The sequence below is a fragment of the Colias croceus genome, chromosome 17, assembly GCF_905220415.1.
Source record: "Colias croceus chromosome 17, ilColCroc2.1".
NCBI lineage: Eukaryota > Metazoa > Arthropoda > Insecta > Lepidoptera > Pieridae > Colias > Colias croceus.
Window position 1 is genome coordinate 790902 of NC_059553.1, and position 19657 is coordinate 810558.

Sequence of the window (19657 nt, forward strand, 5' to 3'; positions counted from 1 at the left end):
TCTTAGTCTCCATTAAAAATTGCTGCGGTATTTTCTAAAAACAATCGCAAAATGAACATCACTTAACGTCGACGTAAACAGAAAAAAACCCTGCTATAGCATCATATTTTCCTTTGCAAAGCGACCTATAAGTTTTTTATACGAGATATAAAATATCTTGATCGTTAAAATAGCTTACACATTGTTCAATTAAATTGTGAATTTGTCATCGCAATTGTTCATTCCCGTCCGTCGTGTTTGCGATCTTGCTTATAGTTTCGAAACCCGTTTTCTCCTGCTATTTACCAGCCTGATAAACTAAGACCATATTTATTTATAGGATTATGATAAATGTAACGTTTTATTTCTCTTGACAATCATTAAATATTAGATATGTATCTTGGAAGATTTATTTTCTGTTAGCTCGTATCTTATTTCGTTACTGTCTTTACCAATATTTCTTTAACTCGTTTACATTATTTATCTTTTCTAACAATGGCCAATTCTGTATGTATCTGCTGCCAAGGATGCTCTGATTAATCGCAATTGTCGATTTGTTCGAAAATACAACGTTTTCAAGTATTAACATCAGTTAGAAATCTGGCGTGCGCTTATTGACGTAGCTGCCAGAACGTTGAAAGTTTTTTTGCATTTTATTTCCATTCCAAGTGGAGCTCGGTTTTGCAAGACGGTAGTTCTGTTTAAAAAGATGTTCGGGGATTAATTTTAAATCTAGATCAACATTTCTCTTTTACAAGCCGGCGAAATAATTCTCGCTAGTCAGTTACACCACGAAGGGGTATTTACACTGAGATAAGCGCGCAAGGCAGTAAGACTGCACAAATGTTTGTCCAAACAATATTTTCTCAAAGCCCCCACTTAATGTCGACATCAAATTAAACAAGTTTCAAAATAAAGCCGCTTTAAGAATTATCGTGATAAAATGTCGGTGAAATGATAAGGGACAATTTAATAGCTGCGTCGTTTTCAACAATGAACCTAAACATTATGTTGCTGTTTGGAAATGGGATATTTAAATTACAGTAATGATGGGGGAAAGTTCGAGTTATTTACTTAAGCTAACGGGTTAATGACATGTGAAGTAATGAGTGATGTTAATTAAGTTTATCAAGTTACACTAAAATTTCAGAAAGTTTTTTTTTTAATTTACCAGATATATCACTATACAAAGCAAAAGCAAATGAATAATAATGTAACAAAAAAAACATACTCTATTAAATTGAATTTCATAAAAACGAGATTTAAAGCTTTAAGTGTAAAATTGGTCGGAAGTGGTAATTCAAGTACAAAAACGTCAGGTAAAGGGACGGTATGGTCAAATAATGCTTCGCTCAAAGGGGACTAAATTGTAGGTTGCAAATCATACCACCTGACTCCACTTGTCCACATTTTTTGCAACTGAATAATGGAGGAAACATCTGTTTTAAGAAATTCGAAACAGTTGTATTTGATCATCTGCGCAAATAAATTGCTATTTGTACGAACTTTACACAAAATCTGTTTTTCCCTATATGACTAATTAAAACTGAACAATGTAAAGTAAATCTTCATCGTTTCAGAGAAACTCAATAATTACTTCTAGATACAAAATAATTGCTCCGCTAATTTATCCCAGTTTTATAGCCGTAGACAGATACCGTGAACAAAAAGTAGATAAAACAACTATCCCCCATTCGAGAGAAATATCAACGATGTTCGTTCTGCCATAACAGATTTAAAGGCCAGATTGCTTTGAAACAACGATGAGGGCCATGTAAAGTGAGGAAGCAAATAAAAAAAAGTAGCATCGAAAATGGTTTTTAAACGAAAACATAGTGAAGATAAGGCTGCGTTTTATTGTACCACAATATGGGGGCCCACGACAACACGAAAAAAACTCGGCCGACACAGGCTGCTCGAGTGTCGCGTTACAACAAAAACTGGCTCTTCGAATTCGAGAAATGAATATGTGACTATACGATTATATTTTTGAAGCCAAAAGCGTGAAAAAACTGAGCACGTTTGTGGTTACCAGGGTTCTATTCCACTGACGATGCGCTCATTCCTTAATAGTTAATATCATTTCATGGTGTCTGTTTATATAATTACAATCGGCTAGACAATATTCACGATAGTTAACACATGCTCCGAGTTGCATAAATCACTTATCAAAACACAAGGATAAAATTGAACGCCAAGATTGTTAACCATTTATTCCTAAACGTTTCCTTTGCGAACGATAAAATATACATCACGATTATCAGAGTCAAGCTCCGTGGCACATGAGGCGATATGTATCTAATAGAATAATACATCAAAACGTCCTGTTCTATCTGATATAAGTCTACCTGTCTTCATCAATAATATTTTTTATGGAGTTTAGTATTGTCTAACGCGTCTCTTTTGATTGATGCGAGGAATACGGAGGACTTTGAGGATCAGCTTTGACGTATTCTGACTTTACCAGACTGACTTTCGGATACAATTTCTTATTTGTTTTTTGTTTGAAAATATTTTCATACTGGAAAAGAATGTAGCTCAAATCAAATATCGCGAAAGCTTCGACTAAATTGTATTGTATTGACAGCGATTTCCTTTGAAGTATTATTTGCGACAACAGGTCAAGTCTAGAACATGTTATTTTTCGCCATATAAACGAAAGTAAAACAAATAAATAAACCGTTAGCAACACAAAAAGCTATAAAACTACATTTATCAAACAATAATCTTAACGCGGATAGCAATTAAACACCGGACATCGAAACATATTAACTGTATCCAGCTACCTAAAGCGAAATGCTCATCCGGCCAATCTTGATAAAATTGTATAAGAAGATTAAAAGATTTGTTGTATAAACCTCTTCAAAGGAGAATTTCGGGCTCCATTTTATTTTGTCCGTTTGTACGTGCTCAAGCATAACTTAGCCAACGTTTAAGGACATTTATTTAGAATCGTCTGTATTTTTATATTGCGTAAATAGATATGGAGATTTTATCGGCGCTGCTTCGGGATTTGCTCAATACGTTGAATAAATAAGTAGACTTGCATTTCATTTGGTGTTTCAATGTTTTTTTGACTGGTCTATCTATATTCTATACGTATTTGTTTGTTCGTGATATCAATAGATAGTATAAAACAAAGTGGCTTTCTCTGTCCCTATGTCCCTTTGTATGCTTAAATCTTTAAAACTACGCAACGGATTTCTATGCGGCTTTTTTTAAAAGATAGGGCGATTCAAGGGGCAGGTTTTAGTATATAATTTATTAGGTTTTAGACAAAGCGGGCAAAGCCGCGGGCGGTAAGCTAGTTTTAGTGAGTATCATGCAGTTGATACGCCTAAACAATTTAATAATCAAATACTTACTAACTCTGAAAACGTGAACTTCAAGATTATCAACTAGTTCAGAAGTTTTCTTAAGTAAATTTGTCAATTTTGTTTCCAAATTGCCTGAGGTGTCTTCAAATAGGTGAATATACAATCCACTACCAATTTCTGTTACAATCACATTGCCTTGTTCCACGGTTTTGGGTGCATGATCTCAGGTCACGATTCTGACTTAGGTCACCTCGTGATCTTTTCTAGTTCAATCGTTATTCGTTTATCTGTTCTTCATACAACTGTTGGTTTGTTTGTAGCAATTAAGCATTGAAGTCAATTAAATTCGTAGATGTACACGATATTTTATTGTTATTTTCAATTCAATTGGGTGTTCTATTAGATTAAATTGGATGGTTAAGTTTAAATCTGTCTCCATGCTTTTAAACGTCTCCCTTTTAAAGTCTGCCTTGAAAGTCTTCTATATATGTAATGAAATGCCATTTCATCAATATTCAAATTTGCCGCAATTCGTGCGTTCACGTTATCTGTGGCACGGATTGACGTAGCGGTAAGGAAAAATGGCGAGAAAGGATTAAAGTATTGTGTGCTGGTGTGCAACGCAATTTATAATAAAACTGAAAGATAGAAGGGATATAATTGGGGATTTATTATATGTGGACTTTAAATGTCGTTTCTTTTAATTTACAGGTGAGATTACATATATGTTAAGTTGTTGTAGTAACAAACTATTTGTATGTTAAACTATTGTGAAAACTATTAAAATAAAACTTTTAATTTACAGAGAAACAAATTGGTTTCCTTGAAAATCCTCAATAATATATCTTATAAAACGACATTTTCGTTAACTAAAAGAAGATGGACCGGTTGCAGTTTGAGTTTACGATGATAGCTTCAAATGATGGCAAATCCAATGTGTTAGCCATAACCTCAATTACTACAGAAGAAGGAAAATGTTATGTCTTACCTGATGATCTGAAACCGGTCATTCACCATACATGTATTGTTAAAATGAGTACATTCTCGAAAATAAAAAACAGCATAAAGAAGAGGCATCAAAGCCGAAAAATTTGGATAAAATTAAATGAGGATCAAAAGAAAACATATACAGATGAGGAAGGTAATATGCAATTTTTGGATCAATACTTGGAAGAAATTAGCATCATACAACCAAAAGACAAAGATAGTAATTTACAAAATATATTAGAAAAATTAATTGAAACTACCACGAATAAAGAAAATCAACATAACCTAAGACATGTCTCGGAGAAATTTATTATTGAAAAATTCACAAGTAAGAATTGTAATGCATTGCAATGGATAGAGAATTTTGAAAAAGAGTGTGACCGCTTCAGTATTACAAAAGATGAAACAAAAATTGAAATATTGAGATTGTTTTTAGAAAAATCTTGTTTGGATTGGTATAGCTCGATGGCCATCAAACTAACAGTAACTTCTGAATGGAAGGAATGGAAAAACAATTTTTTGGAAACGTTTAAAAACCAAGGATGGGACATGGTCTCATATGCTTTTTCATTCAAGTATAAAGAAGGATTATTAATTGATTATGCAATAAAAAAAGAACGACTCATACTAGACATAAACAAATCAGTAGACTCCAAAACAATAATAGATCTTATTGCAACAGGCTTACCTGGGTTTATCTTAAACAAATTAAACAGGGATGAACTCAACAACACTACTGATTTGTTCAACGAGGTAAGAAAATATGAAGGTATGATGTACAAGAAGAACTCACCTATGGTAAGAAGCGCTACTTTTCTTCATAGAAATAAAATTAATGAGAAGAAGCCGTGTAAGACGTGTGAATCTTTAGACAAAGGAATAAGATACCATCCAGAAGAGTTGTGTTGGTTCAAGAAAAATAAAAATGAATCTGAAAGGGGTACCAAAGCCAGAACTGTGAACAATAATTCAATTATTGAAGTAGATATAAATACTAATAAAAAAAACGAGTAAGTACACCATTAATCAAAATCAAGCTTTTGTTAGAAAATAAAATAGAAGTAAGCGGAATTTATGATTCAGGCTCACAGATCTCTTTGATAAATTCAAGACTAATAAAAGTAAAAGAAAATAAAGATAATGTTAATGTTGCATATATGAAAACGGTTAATGGTGTGAAGAAAACAGATGGCTTGATAACAATAAAAATAAAAATATTTGATATGGAAGAAGAAGTGGATGTATATGTTGTAGAAAATGAAGATTTTGATGATTTTATAATCGGATTGGATATGATACAGAAATTCAGACTTACTCAAAATGAAAACTTGCAGATAGAACAAAAGAAAATAGTAAATAAAAAAGACAGAATACCTAAAGAAAACGAAAATATAAAAAAATATAAAAAGACTTTTGCAATAAACTTCAATGAACATATAGAAACAGAGGAATTTATAAGTATGATTGAACACTTAGATACTGAAAAGAAAATTGAGATAGAGAAAATTATAAAGGAATTTAAAACAATTTTTGCTAAAGACAAGTATGATATAGGATCAGTTAGAAATTATGAAGCTCACATAGACTTATTAGTCAATAAATACTGTAGTAAAAGACCGTATAGATGTACAATAGAAGATAAATTAGAAATTGAAAAGCAAATATCCATGTTACTAAAGAATAATTTAATAGAAGAATCTTACAGTCCTTTCGCTGCTCCAGTGACAATGGCATTTAAAAAAGGTGAAAATAAAAAATCCCGCTTATGCATAGATTTCAGAGAGTTGAATAAAATTGTTGTACCGCAAGCTCAGCCTTTCCCATTAATAGATGATTTAATTATTAAAACTAGAAATTGTAAATATTTTACTACACTGGACATAAATTCAGCATTTTGGGCAATACCACTAAGGGTGGAAGATAGAAGTAAAACAGGATTTGTCACACAGGAGGGCCACTACCAGTGGACCTGCCTCCCTTTTGGCCTGAAAACCTCACCAGCAATTTTTCAGAGAATTTTAAGCAATATTCTAAGAAAGCACAATCTTACAGGATATGCAGTAAACTTCATTGACGATATTTTGATATACTCGTCCAACTTTGAAGAACATTTGAGACACATTAGAGATGTATTAGAGGCAATAATAAAAGAAGGCTTTAGATTGAAGTTGCAGAAGTGTACCTTCGCTTCAGACTCGGTAAAGTACCTAGGACATGTAATTCAGCACAATTCGGTAAGACCACTTAAAGACAATCTGATCTCAATAAAACATTTTCCAACCCCTAAGACACAAAAGAACATTAGACAATTTTTGGGTAAAATCAACTTCTACCACGAATACATACCAAGAAGTGCAATTATTTTAGACCCATTACATAATTTATTAAGAAAAAATGAAAAATTTGTGTGGTCAGAGAAGTGTGAAGAATCATTTAATCAAATAAAAAATTATTTATGCTCTCAACCTGTATTGGAAATATTTGATAATGACTTACCAATTAAAATTTTTACAGATGCATCTTTAGGGGGTATTGGGGCAATACTAAAACAGACACAACTAGACGGCAAAGACAAGCCGGTGGCATATTTCTCAAAGAAACTGAATGAAACTCAAAAACGGAAAAAAGCAATATATTTGGAATGTCTTGCAATTAAAGAAGCAGTTAAGTATTGGCAACACTGGCTCATTGGAAAACAATTCACTATTTATTCTGACCACAAACCTCTAGAGAACATGAATATTAAATGCAGGACGGATGAAGAATTGGGAGACCTTACATATTATAGGTCTACCAGAATCTGATGGCATATTTTTATTTATGAAATAAAAGATTTTCATGTGGCAACTTATTTGACAACTATCAAATTGGTTGTCAAATTATTTGTCTTTTTTGCAGTTGATGAATAATTTTTAGGATTTTGTCTAAAAAATCTTCGAAAATGTCGAAAAAGCCGCTGTGATCACAAGCAAGAGGTGTTGTTTATAATGTGTATAGAAAAACATTCGATGAAGAAGGGTCAAACACATCACAATTTTCAATTTTGAAGATTTTATTGGTAAATTGGACTTACCCGTTTTGATACTTTAAATTAAAAAAGATTATAATATGTAGGTAACTATAATATTGTTTGTTGATTAGAATATAATTTTATGAAAACTTATTATAGGAGTTTCCAATACGGCTATTCGTCAAGTCCAAGCTGTCCAAGTCAATTTTATAATATTGTGTGTATTTGTTAATACTTTAAAATAAACTTTATTTTATTTTTATTTTATTTTATAAAAAATTATAAGCAGTTTTGATCTACATTATAATTATATCGATATTTTCACATGGCATACCTACTGGTAATGAATATACAAATATAAGTATGTGTAAATAATAATATTATATATTACCTGTATAAAAGTAATATGTATAATTGTATATTTATGTACCTACTATCATATTAAGTGGATATCTCATTATTAAGTACAGTATTGTCCACTTATGTAATGTGACTAATGATATTGAGGACAAAATAAAAATAAGCAGTATCAAGATCGTTCAGTCCATTTTCCCCAGGGTTGCACACTCAAAATTTTGATTTCCCTAATTGCCATCAGATTCTGGTTTACCTATACCTATCTCAGTATGACTTTACAATAAAATATATACCCGGCAAAGAAAATGTTGAAGCTGACTGTTTGAGTCGAAACCCAGTATTAGAATCAGAAGATAACAAAGAGGACCTATTGAAAATAGTTAATTTAATACAGATAAAAGATGTAATTGAAGATCAAAAGAAAAATGCAATAATAATAGAAAATAAACAAAATCTTATACACAAAAATGAAATATACTACAAAAGAATAAAGAAAGATGAAAAGATTATCCTCTCAGAAGAATTCAGTAAAAAACTTATTAAAAAGGTGCATGAAGATTTATGCCATATTGGTATCAGACAATTGCAGAAAAAGATAAGCCCTGTATATACAGCTAAAAATCTAACAAAAAATATCATAAATATTTGTAAAACATGTGAAATATGTATAAAAAATAAATCAAGATGTCAAGGAAAATTTGGACTAATGTCACAACTGGGACCAGCAACAAAACCGTTTGAGATAATGTCAATAGATACTATCGGTGGCTTTGGAGGATCTAGGTCAACAAAAAAATATTTACACCTTTTAGTAGACCACTACACCAGGTATGCATTTATTGTAACTTCTAAAACACAGAATGCAAGTGACTTTATTAAACTAACAAAGAAAGTTCTCGAGACAGATGAGATTGGAATAATTCTAACAGATCAATACCCGGGCATCAACTCCAGAGAATTTAAACAATATTTACAGGACAACAATATTACATTAATATTTACAGCGGTCAATACACCATTCTCGAATGGCTTGAACGAAAGATTAAATCAAACAATAGTAAATAAAATAAGATGCAGAATAAATGAAAAAAATAACAAAAAATCATGGACAACAGTCGCAAGAGAATGTATACAGAAATATAATGAAACGGAACACTCTGTTACAGGATTTGCACCAAAATACTTACTTGATGGTACAAATGTCACTATTCTACCAAACGAAATTAAAACAATACAAAACGAAGACAAGTGGATTGCAGACAGAAGATTAGCATTAGAGAATACAATAAAATCCCACAATTACAACAAGAAAATATTTGACAGAAATAGAAAACCGCTAGAATTACAAATAGGGAGTGATGTATACGTGGAGAATGGAAACAGATTAAATAGGAAAAAATTAGACGAACTATTAATAGGCCCTTTCAAGATTTTGGAGAAAATATCAAACTCCATATATAGGATTGACACCGGAAACAGAAAAACAGAATCATCACTATTTCACATAACTAAATTACAACCAGTAACAGCAGAATATGAAGATTACGTTTAGGATATAGATATATTATTTAGAATTTTCTCTTTTGGGGGGGGAGATGTAATGAAATGCCATTTCATCAATATTCAAATTTGCCGCAATTCGTGCGTTCACGTTATCTGTGGCACGGATTGACGTAGCGGTAAGGAAAAATGGCGAGAAAGGATTAAAGTATTGTGTGCTGGTGTGCAACGCAATTTATAATAAAACTGAAAGATAGAAGGGATATAATTGGGGATTTATTATATGTGGACTTTAAATGTCGTTTCTTTTAATTTACAGGTGAGATTACATATATGTTAAGTTGTTGTAGTAACAAACTATTTGTATGTTAAACTATTGTGAAAACTATTAAAATAAAACTTTTAATTTACAGAGAAACAAATTGGTTTCCTTGAAAATCCTCAATAATATATCTTATATATATACAACTTGTATTGTTTCAATTCAATTTATTTCGCCGTCTGAATGAGATTAAGAATGTCTGTCTGTCAGTATTATAGATGGATGCAAAAGATGCACATTCTAATACGATACATCTGTAAAATCTTTTATTTCTCGAGAATAAACTTAATTTACGGTCGCAGACAGACGACAGTTTTTACAATAAACCAGACTGATTTAAGTAAGATAAAGATAGGTAATTAAGAGACGAGACTTGAGGTGTTTTAATGTGTCCGATACGATTTGTCGTTAAATGTGAAGGTGGTTAGGAAGAGAAAGTAGATGGAATGCATCTTTTATATTCTTTTATCCAGAGGATACTTCAATCAATACTGAATAACATGCGTGCAACGGTAACCACTATCTTATTATACTTGAAAAAGTTTTTAACTTCCTGTGACATTTAAATAAATTAAAGTTTAGTCTTAAAAACTACTTCTACGTATATTGAAATACTCATAAGTGTATAGTAATCTGTGACAAAAAAATGAAACAATAAAATATCGCCCGACATTATTATCGTGTCGGTGTTTGTAAAATATCATTCAAGCAACAGCTACGATTCTTTAATAAATTACGGAACCTTGATTGAGAAAATGAGATTAATGTATTGAAAAACTATGCTTAAAGCATTATTTATGCGATCGACGAGCTTTTTAATTGTCGATACGATTTTTTATCGTGTTCAATTTCTGAATCTGTAAGTGTAAGTAGGCATTGTTTACGTTTGTTGTAAATTTTAATTCAGTATTATTTACATTAAAAACTTACAGCTAAATATTTATACTTACCTGAGTATGTTATTAAAATGCTGTAGATATGTTTAACTAATGATTAATTTGTATTTTTCAGGTAATTATCATTTAACATATCCAGTTCAACGATGGTAAGAAAAAAAAAAAACTTTTATAAAAGGCAACTTATAGCATACGATATATAATTATCTAATCTTAACCCACGCCATATTAAAATCAACCACTCAAATTCCTATTAAAAAGTCAATTTCTATGCTTAAAGTATCATTAATAAAAATAAACTTTCTTCTCTATGTATCGTCAGTTCTCTTTTTAACCGTCTTCAATCAACCAGCTTCCTAATAACGTCCGATGTCTGTCTGTACTCTCGTCAAAGTATTTATTACTAATAAAAAAAACTATTTTTATCATTTTTCTCTATAACTCGTCAGTTGTACCTAATTAAACTTAGCTAGGTACTTCCATTTCGAAATCTCTACTAATCCCTACTAATATTATAAATGCGAAAGTAACTCTGTCTGTCTGTTACGCTTTCCCGCTTAAACCTCTCAAAAACGATTTTGATGAAATTTGGCACAGACAATCTTTAGACCCTGAGAAAGAACATAGGCTACCTTTTATCAAAACATTACGCGGGCGAAGCCGCGGCCGGAAGCTAGTTATAAATAATCTCAATATAACCCAAGTTGTTAATCTAGGCATTTCAGATATTAACACGTTTAAGTAGTAACATCCTCATTACCGTTTGTTTGTGCTTCATCTACCTTAATTTTAATTGCATCGTTTGTCTCTATTAGGAGGTATAACACTAGATTGTGAGATAATTCTGAGAATTACTATTTGAATAGCTTCCTTGTAGCGTTAATTCGACCCTGAGTATGTTTTAGCGCTTTTAGACTGGTTGGGACTGTTTTGTTATTACTATTACTAATTAGACGATTGATATTAAGTTGGTTAATATTGATAAAAATGAAAATCTCTCTTGGGTTAAATGAATGGGTTTTACTCTTTTTAAAAGCGCTTTTCGATTGATTAGGCAGTAAGCATATTTTAGGTATTGACTTTTTCAATATAATATGTGCTATGAATGTTTCCTTTTCTTTTAATATTATGATATATTATAAAGCTGAAGAGTTTGTTTGTTTGTTTGAACGCACTAATCTCGGGAACTACTGGTCCGATTTGAAAAATTCTTTCGGTGTTAGATAGCCCATTTATCGAGGAAGGTTATAGGCTACATTTCATCGCGCTACGGGCAACAGGAGTGGAGCCACGGTGGTGAAACCGCGCGGATTATGATATGATTGTAAAATTTGTAAAGGCACATAAAACTGTTAAATAAATAAATAAAATAAATATGATTTGTTATCGCTTTATCTGGTTAAAAAACTATATTCATTATACCTTGGTCGCCTATGATACCTAACAAATAACTGAACGAAATAACAAAATAAATAAATACCTATCTATTCTGTTGAAATTAGGTAGTTAGTAGAACATTTCTATGTATAAAATATATATTACTGAAGAATCAATATTCAAACAGCGCTAAAAGCACAAACGTATACTTAATGTTGTCAGTATAATCCGGAGGTAACAAATTACGATTCAACACAGCAACAAAATAATATTAGAAAATAATAACAGCGTAAACAACGGAGCGTGTCTCAAATACAAATAAAGACTTGTCATACGCAGCCGAGGCAATTCGGGACTCCATTTTACCATAGTATAAAGAGAGAAGTAAGCCGACTCTTCCGTTTAGGAGCGCACGGTACCTAAACTCGCGAGACTTGTCACATTGATATCTATACTAATATCATAAAGCTGAAGAGTTTGTTTGTTTGAACGCGCTAATCTCAGGAACTACTGGTCCGATTTGAAAAATTCTTTCGGTGTTAGATAGTCCATTTGTCGGGGAAGGCTATAGAGTATAGACCAACAGGAGCGGAGCAATGCGGGTAACACCGCGGGGCACAGCTAGTTTTAAATAGTTGTATAAACAAACAGCAGCAATGGCGCGGCCCTCACGAGAACGGTCCATGAGGAGGAACCGAGCGGCGTTGTGTGCGTGTAAAGCTTGCGTACGACCAAACGGCGCGATGTAGCTCTGTTTGAAGATAACTTACTGTTCTCTTTATACTATGATTTTACTTTACTTGATACAATATGATCCAAGGATAGTATTTTAGACGATTAAGAATTACTTACGGTTGACCTGCTTTCAAAATTCTTTGACGGACATTTGCCTTGTGCTGATATTTCAGCTTTTATTTCTAAATTATTATCTAATACTTTAAATGGATAGCTTTCAACTTTAAGTTACGATGTGTTAACATTTAATGGAACTTATTATTCTGTTTATGATTATCAAAGATTTCAAAAGCTTAATTCCTTTAAATACAGCGCACAAAAACGTTTCTAATTGTAGAAGTCAAAGGAAAAATTAAATACCTCAACCTCATAGCTAATTCGTCTAGTAATTTAAGTGAAATTGTGAATTTTGTTCCAGTAAAGCGTCAAGGCAAAAGCCCAATAAGATTGAAAAGGTTTTACGAGCCTCAAAGGGTTGGGGATTTATTTAAATATAAAATCGTTAATCCTCAGGTTCTTATTCGTGGTTCACGCAGACGTGCTGCGGGAGGCAATATTTCATTTGTTACGTTTAATTTTATTTGTGGACTTGAAAATGTGTATAGTAAATTATATTTTTCAACGCTATAAAAGAGGTTTGCTGTTTGTATAAACGTACAGATTTTCAAATGACATTTTTTTTTATACTATGTAGTGATATCGAACCCACGATCTAACGTTAAATAAATGATATTTTTCACCGCTGTAAAAAGCATGCTATTTATATTATGCACATAGACATCTTCCAATAACATTGTTTTATACGTAAACATCGAACCCACAATCTAGAACGGTAAAATGGTAATACCCCTCCCATACATTATGAGTAATGAGCATTCACTTACAAATTGAATTTGGAAACAAAATTGATACTGAACTTGATATTAAGGAAACGGAAGTGGCTTTTTCAATTGATACTGCGATAATGACATTAGGGGAATGAAACGAACCTTTTTGTTTGCGACAAAAACACTGTCATATCCATTGAACTTCCATCACTTGACAAATTGTAACAAACGGAAAGTCGCTAACTTCTTCAAAAGACTCCATTACTGCGCTAATATCAAAGCTTAATTAAATTGAATGAGATTTTGATGAATATTGCTATTAATGTGTAGCCTATTTGTTTACATTACTGCTGGATAAAGCTGCTTTACAATTATGGATAAACTAGCTTCCGCCCGCGACTCCGTCCGCGCGGAAAAATTAAGATTTATTTTTTTCTACGTATTTTTCCGGGATAAAAAGTATCCTATTTTATGCCCAGGATAATAAGGTATAATTATACCAAGTTTCATCGAAATCGAACCGTTAGTTTTCAAGTGATGCCTGAACATATAGACAGACAGACAAAAATTTTTTAATCACATATTTGGGTTTGGTATAGATCCAGTAACAACCCCTGCTATTTATTGCTTCAATATTTTCAATGTACAGAATTGACCCTTCTACATATTTATTATATGTACAGATGAAAGGGTAAAACACACAGTTTTATAATTGTGTGAATTTTATAAAAACTAATGTGAAGATATATGAATGCCCAAGGGATAACTATCGTAAAATGTCAGTGTCAATGCCTTTTATCGCCATTCATTCGTTGACACGACTAATGAATTGCCACAAAAATTGCTGCGTCATTGTAATGAATAAAGCTACCTATTTGAACAGAACAAACCAACAAATAATACAAGATATCGCTGTATTTAATTCAATGGACATAGCATAGAAAAATGATAATACAACGAATCCTTTGAAGCCCATTTTTTTCTCTAAATTATGTAGTATAATGAAGCAGCGGGAAGTGAGTTAGCATTTAGTATTCGCAGTGCCAGAGCTGTGCCTGTCGAGGCAGTTAAAATTTCACTTGGCTAAGCAAAATTTTCTGTCCGCTGCAAAAATCATCCCCTTTTTAGGGCGAGGGAGTAGCGAACGAATTCTTGCATAAAATTTACATCGAGCGGTCCATACAAATTACCATTTCACTTCTTACTCTGATTAAATGTTGTAGAAAAAATATTGCGCTCTAAATGGAAGAGAAAATTCTCGGTTTTCGACTCATTAAAATTGATGTTTTGTTTTTTTTCTGCCGTCGCCCGCCTGTCCGAGACTTCCTCGGCCCGGTGTTTGATCGCTGTGATGTCCCATTTTATGTTTATGTAATTGTTTTACGAAAAGATCAATGTAGCGTTCAATCCTCACGATTTACCCTACTTATATAACGATCTAAGAACGGTGAAACAGGAAAATTCTGTGAAGCAAGAAGTGCAAAGTTGGCATCGTACATTAGGGATTTCACCAAAAAGGTGTGCATTAACAGTATTTTTTCGTAAAAGGGTGAGAAACATTGAGAGGGAAGCGAAGATATTTGGCAGGCACCTACAAGCTAATGATCCTCTTGATTGCGGTAAAGTGTCGCTATAAAACGTCTAGATGTTGCCAACTTGGAAAAAACAGTTGTCTTTGGGAAGTGACTATTTTTCTGGCAGCGAACAGATATTATGAGATAATTGCCCCTTGTGGTCGGAAGGATTCCGCTTTCGTTGGTTAAATCGTTAATTGTTATTGTCTTGTTCGAATCGTTTGGCAGTTCCGTTAATTAAATGCGAGTACCCAGGAAGTGTACATGAAATACGACGTCGTGGCTGGTACAAATTTACGAGTTTTATAAAACGGAACGGCATCGAAGTCGGCATTGTCTTGAGTCAGTCATCTGCAGTTGTCAGATAAGTTATTCGAGTATAGCCCATCGAAATAGCTCACGGCGGGATTCCGGAATCAATTTTGAATTTGTAATTTAATTTAGCAGCGCCCGTGGCTTTCAAAATGTTTAATTTACTCGTCCAAAACACCAGGGACAGCCTATTGTATTGTTCTTCAACTTTTCAAACAATCCTATATCTATTAGACCCTTTCATTCGTAGAAATTCGAGTATCTATTTACTATCGTTTTAGGCCTTGTTCAAGATGGAATGTTTGACTTTCTTTACGATCTAAGGTAACTTTAATTCCAGCTTTTAGGTCGAATCAAAAACTTATACGTTTATAGAAATAAATTTTCTTCTGTCTTCAATGAAACAGTTATAACATTGATATTTCGAGAGCATTCCTTTAAATATATTTCTAACAAATGGTTTGAAAATTCAATGCTACAATTTCTCTTGTTAAATTGTATTCTCTATGAAATATAAAATACATGTGGAATTTACTCGACATAAATAGTAGTACATTTATTTGTGTTGACTCAAGCGAAAAAATAAATAAAGGACGCTTTGTTATAATTAAAGTGGGCCTCAAAGCGAAGTTGGCGTATTATTTTTGAGCACTTTATTAAAAGTTAGCAACTGCTACCACTCGAAAGTTATATTTTAACTGAAAACGATTCAATATTCCAAGATTCATTAATCAAAGTAATTGACAGGAGGGGACTTGCGATTCTTGAAGGTTTTTATTTTATATTGTGCAAATATTTAAACATAATTTGATAATGGGGAAAGTAACTTGCTAAATGAGCTTTGCTAAACTGGGGTATATTTTGATCGGGGGAAGTGCCCTGGGGAATATTCTTATTGATTGGACATTTTATTGAACTTGTTTGATGTGGACGATGTTGTAATTGTTGTTGACATAAATTAAAATGAAATTGATACAAAATTTAGTAATGATGTTTACACAGAAATTGATAATGATTTTTAAACAGACATTGATAATATTTATACAGAAGATGAAGATCATTAAAACGTTTCAGTAGAAAGCTTGTTAAATACGTATATAAATTCGCAAACATTAATCGAAATGTAAAAATCTGAAGGAGCTTTAAGAGGCTATAAAGTTAAGTAGATCTTATTTAAAAATTCGCCGTAAAATCCCTTCACCGACTAAAGATATAATCCAGAGATATCTATAAAAATGCAGATGAAAACCTTTTCCTAACAATTGGAGAATGGTTGAAACTTCTTAATAGACAGTAAAGCTTGAAACACTAAAATAAGACTTCGGTTTTATTTTTAAGTTTGCAATCCTACTAATATTATAAATGCGAAAGTTTGTATGGATGTATGGATGTTTGTTACTCTTTCACGTAAAAACTACTGAGCCGATTACAATGAAATTTAGCACACATATAGAGGGTAACTTGGATTAACACATAGGATAGTTTTTATCCCGGAAATCCCGGGAACGGGAACTATGCGGGTTTTCCTTTGCAAACGCGGGCGAAGCCGCGGGTGGAAATCTAGTACTTAATATTTTCTATAATATACTTAGTATTAGTTGAACAAGTAGAAGAAGTAGTAATAGTTAGTTCATATACAAAGTATCTGAACGACAAAACAAACTACAATGTGATTATCCGAGGGCAAAAAGCAGATAAGTTTCACAGAAAAAACACATTTATGGGAACCTAAATTCTAACGATTTGCTAAAATACAAATGGTGTCTTCACATTTAACCTAACGTAAATTAAATACCATTAAAGCGTTCATTAATTAATAACGAATCCATCATAAATCAGATACAAATATACGAGGAGTTTCTTGATAAATTGCTTTCAAGAGCTTCTCGTATCGAATGTTTAACTTTTATACAGTCATTTGGGAGCAATTTTTATTAAGTTTCAAGGAAATGGGAGTTTGTTCAGTAAGAGGGTGAGGTTTTATCGTTTGTTTGAGTTAGATTTTGATGTAGTTTTTGAATAATGTGATCTTTGTATTGATCTGAAGTTATTGCAATTGTTTTTAGATGTCTTAATAGAGACGAATATACAATCTTAATGAGCCGAAGTCGAAGATAAAAAGTATTTTAATTCTTAGGTAGCTAAGGGATATTTTTGACAAGGATATTCTAGAGTCGATAACCCGTTATCAAAATTATCTCGAGAGATTTCGAAGTTTTGTCACTTTTTTTAATATTATTTTTACAAATTTATCAATTCTATAGACACAAGTTAATTACAATATTGATCTAGAATATCTAATATTTGCACGTGGGATATCGCAACCACCAAGGTGAACCCATGATGAAATATAGCCTTCGCGTCTGCTAGGTGCCGCAATTGATTAAGGACGTGGGTTCGATTCATTGGTGGTCAATTTTTGGTAAATTTGTGTATGTATATATTCATCAGATAATTTTTCATCAACTACAAAATAAATAAAAAAAAATGCGCGAAAAATATGAAAATAAAAAATCATCCATTACCTCACTAAAATCATGATAGGTGTCTAATAATATGGGTGATGTGGCAATGCAATTAATAAGCTATCAATACGCAAAATTACCATCCCAATCAATTCAGCATTTGCGTAACAGATTGAAATACAATCTGTCACTTTTATAATATCTAGATATACCATAAACCTATGACCTCAGAAATGATAAAGGGCCAATAAATCGTATTACACGAATTTGAAGTGTATTACTATGAAAATAAAGTCGAAAATAGAAATTACGTGGGCGGGTTTCGAAAACGACTGGCCAAGTTATCTAAACCCAGGAACGGGGCTTAGTCATGAATGATTAGATTGATTAATAAATCTTGGATTTTGCGACAACAATATATTCCCTCGATGTGGGCAATATTCTATTTGATAATAATAATCTTTCTTAATATATATAAATCTCGTGTCACAATGTTTGTCCTCAATGGACTCCTAAACCACTTACCCGATTATAATAAAATTCGCACACCGTGTGCAGTTCGATCCAACTTGAGAGATAGGATAGTTTTTATGAAAAAAAAAACGTAAACATGTAGGTACCACGGGCGAAGCCGGGGCGAAAAGCTAGTATTATTGTATTGTTTAAAAGCAAAATAACTGTTATTTTATGGGCTTTTGAAAAGTCCTAGAAATACATTCCACCTTTCTATTAAAATGTGTAAACTAAATTAATCTTAATAAAAAAAGAACAGTTTTATTTGCATAATAGCTTCAAGTTTTGTTGTTCACGGCTTACCAATATTATAAGAGGTTTTAATCTATCTAACCTACAAGTTTTAAACAGAATCTGCTCAGTAGTTTAGGAGTTTTCTGTTTCTAAAATAATTATCATGATCGGATCAGTCTCAATTATTAAACACATGCAATATTACAAACAACCTCTTAATATTAATATAGATAAACTCACATAGAAAGCTATACGATACTCACACCATTAAGTAATCTAACACGGACGCAACCGCATGAATACACTAGTCTATCTGAAACCTGAGGCGCATTAGGTACTAATGAAGCATGTAGGTTTAAACCGCAGTTAATTAAACGATTATTTGTATTGATACTTATCAGTTTACCTTATTAAAGACTTTTTAAATTGTATACTGAAGTTTATAGATTTAAAATTTAAATTAGTGATGAGATTTAATGTGTTATGTAGTTAGTAGTTACTAATTAATAAATCTATACTTAATATTATAAAGCTGAAGAGTTTGTTTGTTTGAATGCGCTAATCTCGGTAACTACTGGTCCGATTTGAAAAATTCTTTCGGTGTTAAATAGCCCATTTATCGAGGAAGGCTATAGGCTATTGTTATACAACCCGAAATATTTTTTTAAACTCTTATTATAATTCAAATCGATAAATCCAAAGGTTCAGGCTCTATATTTTCGTATCCTAAATCAACGCATTAAAACTTATGTTCAATACAATTTAAACTCTATTCCCCTGTAATAGAGTACATTTTTGTTAAATTTAACAAATAACCGTGGAGATGCAAATCTCATACGTCCTATAAAAATAAATGTAAATGAAAAACCGGTTTTTTTATTGATTTGTAAGCGTTGGCGCCACTATAACACTTTAAAGAAATGACCAATTTAGGACCTGTTTTTTTTTAATAACGTTCTTGGTTTCTACGGGAAGTAATGTATGGTCATAGTATTGAGGAAGTTAGTATGTTTGTTTATATGTATACCTAATGTTGGGAATTGATTTTATATGACGATATATGTATTGTAATTATTCTTTAGCATATGCATTTAGGATAATCTAAAGGCAATAATATTATTTCGATTTTGATAAAAAGACCTTTACTTTCAACTTTATAGAGATCATAGCTTCATTTATCCTTGTTAAAATTGTAGAAATTCATATATTTTTTTCTTAAAATATCATAATTCTTTAAAATAATAAGAAATCA

The 19657-nt window shown here is 32.1% G+C and overlaps 2 protein-coding genes across 2 annotated transcripts in view; both read left to right on the forward strand.

The window, feature by feature from the left end:
* LOC123699409 (transcription factor SOX-4-like) overlaps positions 1 to 19657 on the forward strand; it is an 86050-nt gene that overhangs the window by 22243 nt on the left and 44150 nt on the right. The gene's annotated exons all lie outside the window — the stretch shown is intronic.
* On the forward strand, positions 3864 to 5297 carry LOC123699408. The gene is made up of 2 exons (XM_045646356.1): positions 3864 to 4007; positions 4102 to 5297. The coding sequence occupies exon 2, from the start codon at positions 4176 to 4178 to the stop codon at positions 5295 to 5297; it is 1122 nt and encodes a 373-aa protein (XP_045502312.1). The 5' UTR covers positions 3864 to 4007; positions 4102 to 4175.